This window comes from Microcaecilia unicolor, chromosome 2 (assembly GCF_901765095.1).
Source record: "Microcaecilia unicolor chromosome 2, aMicUni1.1, whole genome shotgun sequence".
NCBI lineage: Eukaryota > Metazoa > Chordata > Amphibia > Gymnophiona > Siphonopidae > Microcaecilia > Microcaecilia unicolor.
The window spans coordinates 478,264,992-478,278,980 of NC_044032.1; the positions used below are offsets into that span (position 1 = coordinate 478,264,992).

A 13,989-nucleotide genomic window follows, 5' to 3' on the forward strand; every position below is an offset into this window, starting at 1 on the left:
TGGGGCAATGGGAGGGTTAAGTGACTTGCCCAGAGTCACAAGGAGCTGCCTGTGCCTGAAGTGGGAATCAAACTCAGTTCCCCAGGACCAAAGTCCACCACCCTAACCACTCGACCACTCCTCCACTTTACACTTTAATCTTATCAATTTTTATTTTATTGAAATAAATATCTAAATTGTCACTTGGTTTTTGTGTGTGCTCTATTATGAAGAAAGTTTTTTAAGTTTTTAAAAATAATTTGTTTTTCTTTTTTCTATTCAGAAAATTAAGTGTGAAAGCCATTACGAACCCTCGCTACTTGGATAATGTGGGAAACCCAGCTATCAGTGGACTGTATGACTTGGCATTGGGACCTAGTGACTTCAAAGAAGTGTGTTCTACCTGTGCACAGGATTTTAACAACTGCCCGGGACATCTGGGTCATATCGAACTTCCACTGGCGGTCTATAATCCTCTGTTCTTTGATGTAAGTATAGATCTCCACACTGAAATGGTGGAGAACTCAGTTTGTCTTGTTTTGTTTCTTAGAAAAGGTAATAGAAAAAACATAGAAACATAGCAAAATGTAGACAAAGACCATATGGCCTATCCAGTCTGCTCATCCATGCCATCTAGTCTTCCTATCACTCCATTACAGATCCTATGTAGTTGTTCCAAGCTCTCTTGAATTCAGATACTGTTTACATCTCCACCACTTCCACTGTGTGGCTGTTCCACTAATTCACCATTCTTTCAGTGAAGAAGTATTTTCTCAGGTTACTTCTGAGTCTATCCCCTTTCACCTTTATTCTATGCTTCCTTCGTTCCAGAGCTTCCTTTCAATTGAAAGAGACTCGCCTCCTGTACATTTATGTCACATAGGTATTTAAATATCTCTATCATATTTCCCTCTCCCGCCTTTCTTCCAAAATACCATATTTTTCGGACTATAAGACTCACCGGACCATAAGACGCACCTAGGTTTTAGAGGAGGGAAATAGGAAAAGAAAAAAATTTTGCCTTTTCCCTCCTCTAAAACCTAGGTGCTCCGGTGCGTCTTGTCCGAATCCCTCCCTCCAGGTTCGGGATCGCCTTCAGGGTTACCTCCTCCCCCCCCCCCCCCCCCCCCGGCCCTGTCACCACCTCTCCCCTTACTCACGCGATCTTCCCTGGTGGTCTAGTGACGTCGGGGCAGGAAGAGCCCCCTCTTTCCTGGCCAGCGCGCTGCTCTCCATCCTCCTGTATGCATTGCTGCCTGACGGTATCGGCGAGATTCAAAATGGACGCCGAGAATTGAAGTCTTGGCGGCCATTTTGAATCTCGCCGAGACCGTCAGGCTGCATACAGGAGGATGGAGAGCAGCGCACTGGGCAGGAAAGAGGGGGCTCTTTCCTGCCCCGACGTCACTAGACCACCAGGGAAGATGGCGTGAGTAAGGGGAGAAGTGGTGACAGGGCCGGGGGGAGGGCGATCCCTAACCCGGAGGGAGGGCGGGCGGTCGGCTTGCCTGCCAGCCAGCCAAATCTCTACCTTCGGACTATAAGACGCACCCCCCATTTTCTTTCCAAATTTTGGGGGGAAAAAAGTGCATCTTATAGTCCGAAAAATACGGTATACATATCAATCAGATTTGTCTGACAAGACCTGCCTCTAGTGAAACCATTTTTCCTCGTGTCCTATAATCCATTGGATTCCAACAATTTTATTGTTCTCTGTTTTAAAAGTATTTACATTACCACAGATGTCAGACATCACCAATTCATGGCAAAGCCAAATCTTTGATTTAAAATCGCACAAAAAAATTACATTTTCTAATGCCTCTTCACTTAGTAATTTCTCCCTTGCACTCCCCTCTGACATAAGCATATGGGTGTGTCAGCAAGTGCTATTTCTGTTGAGCTGGATTTCTTGGGTATAGTACTACTATGATGATAAAACTTTCAGTATTTTCTCACAATGCTTTACAGACCTAGACCATGGATATGCTCACATAGATTTGGTTTATAGCCTTTCTTCCTCATAAGGCGGATGTTATGGGTCTTAAATAGATGAACTCTCACCCTATTATGGCTCTCTAAATATCTGTATAAGCCTTTCCTTGAGGTAGTGGGAAATGGGTGTTTATCTTCTGTGCATTTAGTGTTTATGTAATGGCTGTTTAGTTGGGATATGATTCTTTATCTGCCTCTGCTGTAAACATTTGAAGTTGAAAAATGGTGAATGACCAGTCACTCCTCCAGGATTTTCATCCTCATCTCTGTCCCCCAAGCACTAGACCACCCATTAGAAACCACTCAGGTAGTTTGGGGGGCAGGGCTGAATGAAGAGTGAGACCTAGGGCCATTTTTTTTTCAGTTCCAGGTTATCTCTACCAATGACTTTATTTCTGCACAAAAAAAAAAGTGGCACTGTAGCCAGGAGCTGGATTAGGGAAAAGAGTGGCTGTTGTCTGCTGTGTTTTGGACTTACCCCCTTCCTCTCCTCTTCCCTGCAGGCTACATGAAGCACAAAGTGAAGTTACTTACCTGTAATGGGATTTTTCTCTGGTCGGCATAAGTCAGCTATACATTGGTGATGTTATCTGGCGGCACCATGGACTCCTAGAACTCAGAAAAACCTAAAAAGTCCTTTCTGAGCATATGCAGCTACCTCTCTATCACAGTGCCTGTCCTTTTCCTCTCCAGGACATTCCCAAGCTGTAGACAGGTTCATCCAAGAAGGGAATGAGGACGGGTTTGAGTGGCTGACTTATCCTGCTGTCCCTGAGGTCTGCATTGCTGGCAGTTGGGAGCAAAGGCTGCTGGGCCACAGTTGGGGAGGGGAATCAAAAATAACAAATGATTTATCAAGAGAGCACAAAATAACTAAGAAGGAAAGAAGAATTCTTAAAGGGAGAAAAGGAAGATCAATCGTATCATCGGATGGATTGAACAGACTGGAAGACTGGAGAGGGAAAGGTTGAGCTAATCCATCCATGGCGCTGTCAGATGATATCACCAGCATGTGTCTGACTCATCCTGCTTCTACATGGAGAATACTCCCACTGCTGCTCTGGAGTCTGAAAAAAAAAAAAGTGATGGAAATGCATTCTAGGCTTTTCCCTAAGAAATTATGCCTTGTCTCTACATGAGGTGTGCTTCCCTCTTTGTTTCTCCCACCTCCTGAAGTGTGATTTGATTTGTTTTTGCACAGGGAAGTAGTATATAAGAACTGGAACTAGGGCTGCATTTCAATTTATGTTTAAATCTTTTTTATTAAAGAGTATAAGGAATACAATACAGAACCCACAATATTTTGAAGATACAATATGTGATACAAAGTTTTGAATTCTCAATAAACCTGTTATTTGAAATTCCATATGTTGTCTTCTTTGGAAGTCATTAAGTTTAAATCTGTTTATTGACGTATTATATGAAACCTATGTATTTATTGTCCGGTATAAAGCCTTATTGATATCACAGACAACTTGTAATCCTTCCACATACATCAAATCATTTTCTTCTTTTATCCCTAGACCCCCCCTCCCCCCACCCTTCCTTCCTTGTAGTTTTATATATTAATCTTGTTTATTGACAGACGTAATGAACCATTCACTGAAACTTATCAAAGAAACTACACTACAGGAGATGTTCTCTGATGTCATATCTTCAACAAATAAGTTACCATTTTGCATTTATTTATTCCTCCCTTAATCACCCTCCCTCCCTCCCTCCTTCCCTATATTGTCAACCAACATTTTAGGGCAGTGTCACAGCTCTTTTTATTTCCAAGGTAACATGTAATTAACTGTCTGTACATCAGAATATGAACCAGTCTACGCCTTGCTGTAAAGTACTGCCCTACCTGTCACACTGTCTTAGTCTCCCTGACTGATGTAGGGCCAAAGAGTACCAGATTAGAAGTTCAGCAGCAAACTTCGCGCTCTAGGCGGGAGGGTGTCCCACAATGGCTCCCATTGCGCCCTGAACCTATGGCCTGCTGAACTGTCCAGATCCTGTACTCCACATCTATCAATTCTCATTTGTTTCACTAATTGGGATCGCCATATCTGCAGAGGGGGAACTTCTTTTACTCTCCAATATTGCAATATGGCTGTTATTCCAAAATAGATTGCTATCTTTGCAAATGTCCTAAATCCCTCTGTGGGGTCTGCGGTGTATCTAAAAATATTGAATAAGATTGTAGGTTCCCGCACAAGGGTGCAGTGCCATAATTGATCTATCCCTCCTATGACTTGTTTCCAGAACTTTTCAATACCGGGACAGCTCCAAAACATGTGGCCGAGTGAGGCCTCCTCATGGCCACATTTAGGACATGCCCCCGTTGTATCAAATCCCGCTTTCCTGCATTTCAATTTAAATGTTTATTTGTGAGTAATAGTAGTGTCCAGCCTGCCATCTTCTTTTATTATTTTTCCCCCTACTATGTCTAGCCTGCCAGCATCTTATTTCTGACCCGTGTCCTTCTCTCCCTCTGTCCCATCGCCCCCCCCCCCTGTCCAATATCTATCCTTCTTTCTGAATATCAGTACTTAACTGCACATGTGCCAACTCTGCCCCCAGACCACCCACAAATTAACTGGCTTTCACTTTAGTAGTCTGTGGTGATATTCAGCAGCACTAACCGGTTAAGTGCCGCTCAATATTAGCGGATAGCCCTGCACAAGTGGTTTAACTGACCAGGAGCCATTTCTGTCTGCTTAAATCACATTGAATATCGACTTCTTTATTCTCAGCGTGAGAAAAACATTAAGTGCTGGATGTTTACAGATGCTATGACTATTTGGCTGCTTATGCAACTTGACCGTTTTACATGCTAGATGTCCTGGATTGAAAGTATTTTAAGAAGGAGATGTGCCAGATAAAACAGAATTGGCCAAAATGGCCATTGAAGTAATCCCTAGCATAGAAATACTGTCAGCAGTCTTCAGTTACACCCACGTGATCTGTGGTGGTTTGAATTAGGCCCCATTTAAAATTTAGTCATTAATCAAACTGAATGAATTCACTGAGCACTAGTATCTTAACTAAGATAAAAATCTGAAACTGAATCCCAGGGTCCTGCATCAAATGGCTAGGAACTGGGAGCTCACCTTGAGGAAGAAAAAAGCATAGATTGCAGAGGCTGGAGGTGGCCCTCAGGCTTTCTACAGCTAACAGGAAGTGTACAGGCAATGAGGGAGACAATTGTACTTTTGGGGTCAAACATGCATTTTAGCATTCATTGATATGTTTATTTTTTTCCTCCCTCATTTAGAGACTATATATTCTGCTTCGGGGCTCCTGTTTCAACTGCCACATGCTGACATGTTCTCGTGCTGTTGTGCATTTGTTGCTGAACCAACTGAAACTCATAGAAGCTGGAGACCTTCAGTCAGTGTACGAGCTGGAGTGTGTACTGCATCGGGTGTGTAAACCTTTTATAGTTAAAATTCAGAGATGGGCAGGGCGGTCCCTGGTGCCTTGTTGAATAGAATGCAGCTCCACATTGGTGTTCTTTGATAGTGGTTTTCTGATTCTGTGGCTGGATCCCAAAGAATGAATTTTCCCAAGAGTCTAACTGGATAACTTGGGAGTTGGCTGATTTAAAATTCTACTTTCAAAAATAATCCAGTGCTGACCGGCTAAATTTAATCACTTTAATTTACAAGGTGGCCAAATTTAGTCAGGTGGTTCCAGAGAGTAGTCTATAAACTTCTCTAGTTAATGTTGACTTTCAGTGCTAATGGCTCAATCTTGGTCACACAAATATCAAACCTGTATGTAAGTGACCACATTTTACCTGGTTAAATTGAGGAGACGTTTCAGCTAAAATGTGGAGGGGCATTTTCAAAATAGAGACGTTCATCTCGCATATATTTTCCAACAGGAAATACATCAGAATTTCCTGTTTGAAGATTTGTGAGATGAGCGTCCGTGTGCTGAGGACATCCAGCATGAACAACCATTTGCAAAGTAGAACGTCTAACATATGAACAGCAAAAAAAGTAGAGACAAGGACATCTGTCTGGCAGCATTCTTAGAAAATTGGCCACAGAGATATCTGTGCGGAGCAGACAAGCAGCCTAGTGAAACTGAAAGGCTCTACTGCAACTTCATGTATTATGAGCATTCTTAGCAAAGTAGAAAGCAAGTCTGCAGAGTAGCCTAGTAGTTAGTGCAGTGAACTTTAAACCAAGAGACCCAGGTTCAAATCCCACTTTCTCTTACTATTATTGTGAGCCTTCCAGAAACAGAAAAATACCTACTTATCTAAATATATTAGTGGGATTTGAACCTGGGCCCCTCAAGTTAAAGTCCACTGCATTAACCACTAGGCTACACCTCAGACTTTCTTCCTACTTTGTAAGAATGCTTATAATACCTGAAGCTGTCATGGAATCTGGTATCCCCTTTCAGTTTCACTTTCAGGGGAGAGGGAGGGGGACAGCAACAACTGAGGAATTAAGGGGTGTCATGCCTTAATCTCTCCAGTGGACAACTGCTTAATCAGAGCAACGTTTTATATCCTGGACTTGACTGAAACAGGTCTAACTTTAGACGTGGCTGTTTCTTCCTGTTTGGTAATTGCCATTGGACGTCTTGATTTTGGGCCCTCCCTAGTCCTGCCCAAAACATGCCCCCTTCCTCTTTGGACATATTGCAGTGTTGGACATCCCTTTTCTGCCTTTTTTATAATTTGGATTTGGACGTTTCAAATAATTGGATGTCCATTTGGGCATTTTGCGATGTCTGTGTGCTTCGAAAATAAGCTCTATAGCTGACTTACCTCTGATAATATTATGTGAATGATAAAAGTAGCTGATTCTTTGCTGCTGAGTAGCAATTTCAAAATTGCAAGATTCTGGTAGACATCTAAAGATTGATTTAACACACTTTAGAGTCCTTTGTGTAGAAATTTAGAGTTATTTGGTATTCAATAGTATTGTTCTCATAACTAAAAATAAAAAGGAATCTCTTATCCTAACTATGAACATTTTATTTTTGAGTTATTATTAATAGACATTTTCAATTTCTTTTGAAGTGGCCTCTTTTAGCCTTGAAGTGATAGTGTGCAGTTCGTTCGTGGCTTTAGCATATCTGAATTGGCATGAGGTCTGCAACACAAGACTGGCACTGTGACAGAACAGTGTGCTTTAAGTCTGTAAAACTGCCTTAATTTCTGAAGCGTATTTCTTCTAGTGGCTAGCAGATGGTACTTGTTTTTTATGTTAAAGCTGTTATAGAAAAATGAATGCTCCCTCTTTTAGTTTCACTCGGTGAAGAAGTGATATACAATTCTGTGAGCAGTATACTTTTAAAGTTTGTTGGCTGGGCTGTGATCGGCTCAGGAGCTCTTTTCATTTGGATTGTACTGGTTTCTTCCCCAGTCTCAGCCAGGAAGAAGAGAGACACATCTCTTTGCTAAGGCCCTGTAAACAGTTACATTTGATATCTTGTGAGCAGCTATATGTCCTGATCTTCCTAGGTGGTACTTAGTAAACAAATGTTAGTGTTATAATTGAACCATATTTCAGTTATCTGTTATTGTTTCGCTGATTGCATATTTTTTGTTCATTGTTCAGTTTTTCAGACAATAAACATTTCTTTTAGTTTATTGCCTCTGCTTGTCTGGACTGAAAGAATCCTGGTGGTTTGTGTGTTGGGTCTGTTGAGTTCTTTCTGGGAACTGTAGGCCCACTGGGAGTGTGGCCTCCAGTAACCTAGAAGTTACTGGGGATAACTTGAGATCGGGAGATTTGCCCAGTTGGTGGGAGGGAGGGTGCAAGTGCATAGCTTAAAGGACTGGTGCAGGCAGCCTGAGCTGTGCTGGGGATAGACCCTCTAATTGGCTGCGGGGTAACCCCAGGCGGGTGGCTAGGTGTTTTGTGACAGCCCCCTTGCAAGATCTTAAGCTAAAGACAGTGTTCTTGTTGGCTATTGCGTCGACATGTAGGTTTTAGGAGCTTCAGGTTCTTTCTTGTCAGGATACTTTTCTCTGCTTTTCGGAGGTGGGGGTATCCCTGTGCATGGTTCCTCTCTTTCTTCGAAAGTGATATCAGCATTTCATCTCAACCACCAACCAATCTGTGGAGTTTTCATCATTTTGCAGAGAGGACAAAGAGATTCAGTATTCTTCCTCAAAGCTTTTTGATGTGCATAGAGTCCTGATTAAATATCTAGAAGTCACAAATGAGTTTTGCAAATCAGACAAAAACTGTTTGTGCTTTTTGGTAAGCAGAGGCCTGGCCTCTTGGCTTCCAAGCCCCAAATTGCTAGATGGCTGAAGGAGACTGTTGCGTCTGCTTATTTGCTTGCAGGGAAGCAGGCTCCTCAGATCTTGCAGGCTCATTCTAGGCTCATTCTATGAATTGTACAGTGACATCCTGGGCAGAGACTACCTTGTGTCTCCAGCGGATAGTTGCAAGGCAGCAACATGGTCAGTGCTGCATACCTTTGCCAAGCACTACAGGGTGGATGTTTTGATGCGCTCGGAAGCCACTTACTGGACTTCAGTCCTTGCTAGAATCCCACCCACTCTAGGGATTGCTTTTAAACATCCCATGGGTTCTGGAATAGTGGAAAGCTATGTAATGGAAGGAGAAATTAGGTCTTACCTTATAATTTTCTTTCCATTAGTCCTTCCTGCTATTCCAGAGGCCCGCCTAATGTTTATGAGATTTTTAGTCAGAGTGAAGTAATGGATCAAGTAACGACTGTTACCTTGCATGATGCTTCCTGCTTATTTCTTGTTCTCTACAAGTTGTCCAGAGATGAGAGAGGTCCACACGTTTGTTCGTCTGGTTAGTTTTAAGTTAGCAAGTTGTTTAAGATCTGTTGTTTTCTGAGTTTTTCCTTACTGCTTATCTACGTAAGTACTGAGGAGCTGAATTGGATGCCAAGAGAGAGAGATGTCTCAGCTCACTTTTCAGTTCTCTGTCTCCACCAGCTGGTTGATGGACACAACTATTCCACAATTCCTGGAATAGTGGGCAGGACTAAAGGAAAAATTAGGTCTTACCTGAAAATTTTCTTTCCATAATGGGCGAGTTCAAATTTCACCTTTGATTTTGGATTTTGATGCACACAGTGATAAGGTTGGTCTTATGCAGTATAAATGTATATGCCCCCAATGCTGACCACAGGGGCTATTTGAACCAGTTGGATCAAATACTTCTGTGTCATGGGGAGGGTTCCCTGTTGGTGGGGGAGGGGTGGATTTTAACCTTATGCTACATCCCTGACTGGATAATTCGGCACTTTCAGTAGAGTATGTCCAATGGGATCGGGAATTATTTATCTTTTTCTTACTTCTCTGGCACCTGGTAGATTTTCTAGCAGCAGGATTTTCCTGTGGCAAGGGATTACACTTATTATTCTTCAGTTCATAAAACTTTTCCCGTATTGATTTTTGGTTGGGTGACGCTTCTATTCTCCAACTTGTTTAAACCCATCAAATAGTGACTCGTACTTGGTTGGATCATGTGTCTATATTGTTGGTTTTGCAGATTATCCCGGTGCGGAGGGATCCTCCGAGGTGGTGTCTGGATGATGCTTTGCTAGCGGATGCAAATAATATTACGCAGTTTGAGTGGCACCTCCGGGATTATCTTCAATTAATGATAATGGGGAGGTTCCACCCTGTATTCTGTGGGAGGGCCTTAAAGCAGTCATGTGGGATCATTTTATAGCCTTGCGAAATCACTTGCAGAAAATCCATTTTGCGGCTGAGGAGGCTCTTCGGGCACGCTTGGTGAGTCTGGACCACTGGATCCAGCAGGGGGATGGGACGATGCAACTAGAGGATCAAGCATATAAGCTGTGGCTTGATTTGCTATTCGCTGATACCTCAGAACAATTACAACACGTTCGCCAAGCTCATTTTGAATTTGGTACTAAAGCTAGTAGGCTTCTAGTCAAACACAAACAGAAGGAAAACTCCACTGAAGGAGAACACCAGGCATCAAACAATAGAGGAACAAAGGAAAATAACCCCTCGCAGATGGTGTCCAGGAAAGATCTTTATTAATAGTTTTCAGTAGTAAAGGGGACCCAACACGACTCGTGTTTCAGCCCTACCGGCCTGCATCAGGGGTCTAAAATATTATAAAAAAATAATTATAATTAAATAAAACATAACCAATAAAAACATTAATATAAAAATGAATCTAAAAGAGGAAGTATAAAAGATACATACCTAGGAATTTGTCATGTCAAACATATTCCCAGACAAATCATGAAACGATGTCTTCTATTGGCAATCTAAACATATTCAAAAATAAACTTGAACAAAAAATGGTATATACAACAAATGTATACAAATGGACTTGTAAAGAGACACACAGAGAAATAGAAAATTAACATTTGAAAACAATATAAATATAGAGACATCAAAATTGTAAAAGAATTTATATAAATAAACAGTAGTAATATAAAGGCTTCAATGTCTAGAAAGGATCTTGGCCTGGATTGGCCGCTGTCGTGGACAGGATGCTGGGCTCGATGGACCCTTGGTCTTTTCCCAGTGTGGCATTACTTATGTACTTATCTATTACAAATACTAGCCGTTGAGCCCGTGAAAACGGGCTACTTTTGGAATGGGGGGGTTTCCGAGCCCCCCCCCCCCCCCGAGGTCGGCGCCGCCCCGCCTCCCCCGGAGTTGCCGCTGCCGCCCCTCCACCCGGCCTGAGCAGCACTGTAAACTTACATCACCACGCAGCAGCAGGCACATCAGCAAAGCTGCCGTCAGGGCGGGCTTCCTTCTCTGCCTGTGTCCCGCCCTCGTGTGACGTAACGTCGGCAAGGGCGGGACAAAGGCAGAGAAGGAAGCCCGACGGCAGCTTTGCTGATGTGCCTGCTGCTGCGCGATGATGTAAGTTCACAGTGCTCGGGCCAAATGGAGGGGTGCCGGCGATTCCAGGGGAGGGGGAGCGGTTCCGATTTCTGCAGCATGCCAGTAGAGACTTCCCTCTCTGTCCTGCCCCCGTCATCACGTATTGACGCGGGGGCGGGGCAGAGAGGGAAGTCTCTACTGCGCATTTGCGAGTGAGTACGGTCACTCGCCATTTATATGTTTGATATATATATCTCAATGGTAAATATAAATACGTAAAACTCACAAAGGGTTTCCTACAGAAACAGGAAATGAGGGCGGTACCAGAGGCAGAGCGATTCTCTCCTCCCCTAGATTTGTACCTGAACATTCTCTGGCTGGCTGGTGCTGGCTTCCCTTCCCTCTCACTGTTCCGCCCTCTGACGTCATTACGTTTTGACGCGAGGGCGGGGCAGTGAGTGGTTATGGATGTTATGAACCCAGGCATCCAGACGAAGAAATTTGGAGGTGCAAATTATTATATAGGCTGATTAAGTCCTGTCATTTACTATCTATTTATCTATATATCTTAAGTACATAAGTATTGCCATACTGGGGAAGACCAAAGGTCCATCAAGCCCACCCAGCATCCTGTTTCCAACAGTTGCCAATCCAGGTCACAAATACCTGGCAAGATCCCAAAAAAGTAAAAAACATTTTATACTGCTTATCCCAGAAGTAGTGGGTTTTCCCTAAGTCCATTTAATAATGGTCTATGGACCTTTCCTTTAGGAAGCCGTCTAAACCTTTTTTTTAAACTCCGCTAAGCTAACCGCCTTTACCACATTCTCTGGCAACGAATTCCAGAGTTTTACACGTTGCGTGAAGAACAATTTCTCCAATTCGTTTTAAATTTACTACATTGTAGCTTCATTCAATTCCCCCTAGTCCTAGTGTTTTTGGAAAGCGTAAACAGACGCTTCACCTCTACCCGTTCAACTCCACTCGTTATTTTATAGACCTCTATCATATCTCCCCTCAGCCACCTTTTCTCCAAGCGGAAGAGCCCTAGAAGCTTTAGCCTTTCCTCATGGGGAGGTCGTCCCATCCCCTTTATCATTTTCGTTTCACTTCCCTGCACCTTTTCTAATTCCACTATATGTTTTTTGAGATGCGGCGACCAGAATTGAACACAATATTCGAGGTGCGGTTGCACCATGGAGCGATACAAAGGCATTAGAACATCCTCATTTTTGTTTTCCATTCCTTTCCTAATACCTAACATTCTTTTTGCTTTCTTAGCCGCAGCAGGAACACACAGCAGAAGGTTTCAACGTATCATCAACGACGACACCTAGATCCCTTTCTTGGTCTGTGACTCCTAACTTGGAACCTTACATGATGTAGCTATAATTTGGGTTCCTCTTTCCCACATGCATCACTTTGCACTTGCTCACATTAAATGTCATCTGCTATTTAGACTCCCAGTCTCGTAAGGTCCTCTTGTAATTTTTCACAATCCTCCCGCGATTTAATGACTTTGAATAACTTCGTGTCATCAGCAAATTTAATTACCTCACTAGCTACTCCCATCTCTAGTTCATTTATAAATATGTTATAAAGCAGCGGTCCCAGCACAGAGCCCTGGGGAACCCCACTAACTACCCTTCTCCATTGAGAATACTGACCATTTAACCCTACTCTTGTTTTCTATCTTTTAACCAGTTTTTAATCCACAATAGAACACTACCTCCTATCCCATGACTCTCCAATTTCCTCTGGAGTCTTTCATGAAGTACTTTGCCAAACGCCTTCTGAAAATCCAGATACACAGTATCAAAAGGCTCACCTTTATCCACATGTTTGTTCACCCCTTCAAAGAAATATAGTAGATTGGTGAGGCAAGATTTCCCTTCACTAAATCCATGTTGACTTTGTCTCATTAATCCATGCTTTTGAATATGCTCTGTAGTTTTGTTCTTAATAATAATCTCTACCATTTTGCCCGGCACTGACGTCAGACTCACCGGTCTCTAATTTCCCAGATCTCCTCTGGTAGGTGTGTGTGTGTGTGTATAGATGTATATAGGGGTGTGTGTGTGTATCTATCTATGTATGTGTGTGTGTATATTTATATATATTTTAAATCCCTTTGTGAGTTTATGTATTTATATTTACCGTTGAGATATACATGTAATAGATACAAGATCCTTTCTAGATATCGAAGCATTTATATTACTATTGTTTATTTATATAAATTCTTTTACAATTTTGATGTCTCTGTATTTATATTGTTTTCAAATGTTAATTTTCAATTTTTCTGTGTCTCTTTACAAATCCATTTGTATACATTTGTTGTATATATCATTTTAATGTTCAAGTTTATTTTTTGTATATAATGTTTAGATTGCCAATAGAAGACATTGTTTCATGACTTGTCTGGGAATATGTTTGACATGACAAATTCCTAGGTATGTATCTTTTATACTTCCTCTTTTAGATTCATTTTTATATTAATGTGTTTATTGGTTATGTTTTAATTATTTTATAATATTTTAGGCCCCTGATGTAGGGCTGAAACACGAGTCGTTTCGGGTCCCCTTTATTATTGAAGACTATTAATAAAGATCTTTCCTGGACACCATCTGTGAGAGTTTTTTGCTTTGTTCCTCTACTTTTTGATGATAGGCTTCTAGCCCATAAACTTAAACATCGAGTAGCTTGCACCCACATTCCTTGTCTTAGAGATGAGCAGTGTTCTCTCCATACTGATCCTGTTACTATGTAGACCCTGTTTTTACAGTTCTATGAAAGCCTTTATACCCCAGGTATCAATCGGTCGATAGATAGTGTTTCTTCCTATTTAGCAGGGGTGAAGCTACTCTGGTTGACAGACACTGAGCAGCAAGCACTTTCTAATCCAGTCGACATAGAAGAGATTAACCAGGCGATTCAAGATCTACCTAACAGTAAGGCACCGGGACCTGATGGCTTTACTAATAATTTTTTTTTTTAATATTTCATCTTTTTTATTGATGACTCTTCAAGAAATATCTCTTTACATTCTCATACCTAAGATAACTGAACATACACTTGAGGACACTAGAGCAGTACAACCAAGGAACATATCATCAACATTTTCCATTTACTTGCCCCCACCTATCCTACTCCCTCCCACCCCTTATTTCCCAACTTTGGTATACCAACAGTTTTTATTG

General features: G+C 42.0%; 1 protein-coding gene across 1 annotated transcript in view; it reads left to right on the forward strand.

The window, feature by feature from the left end:
• Positions 1–13,989, forward strand: part of POLR1A (RNA polymerase I subunit A) — a 267,806-nt gene that overhangs the window by 10,612 nt on the left and 243,205 nt on the right. The window contains exons 2-3 of the mRNA XM_030191063.1: positions 263–467; positions 5,237–5,386. Of these exons, the coding sequence (XP_030046923.1) occupies positions 263–467; positions 5,237–5,386 (355 nt within the window). The remainder of the gene's footprint in view (positions 1–262; positions 468–5,236; positions 5,387–13,989) is intronic.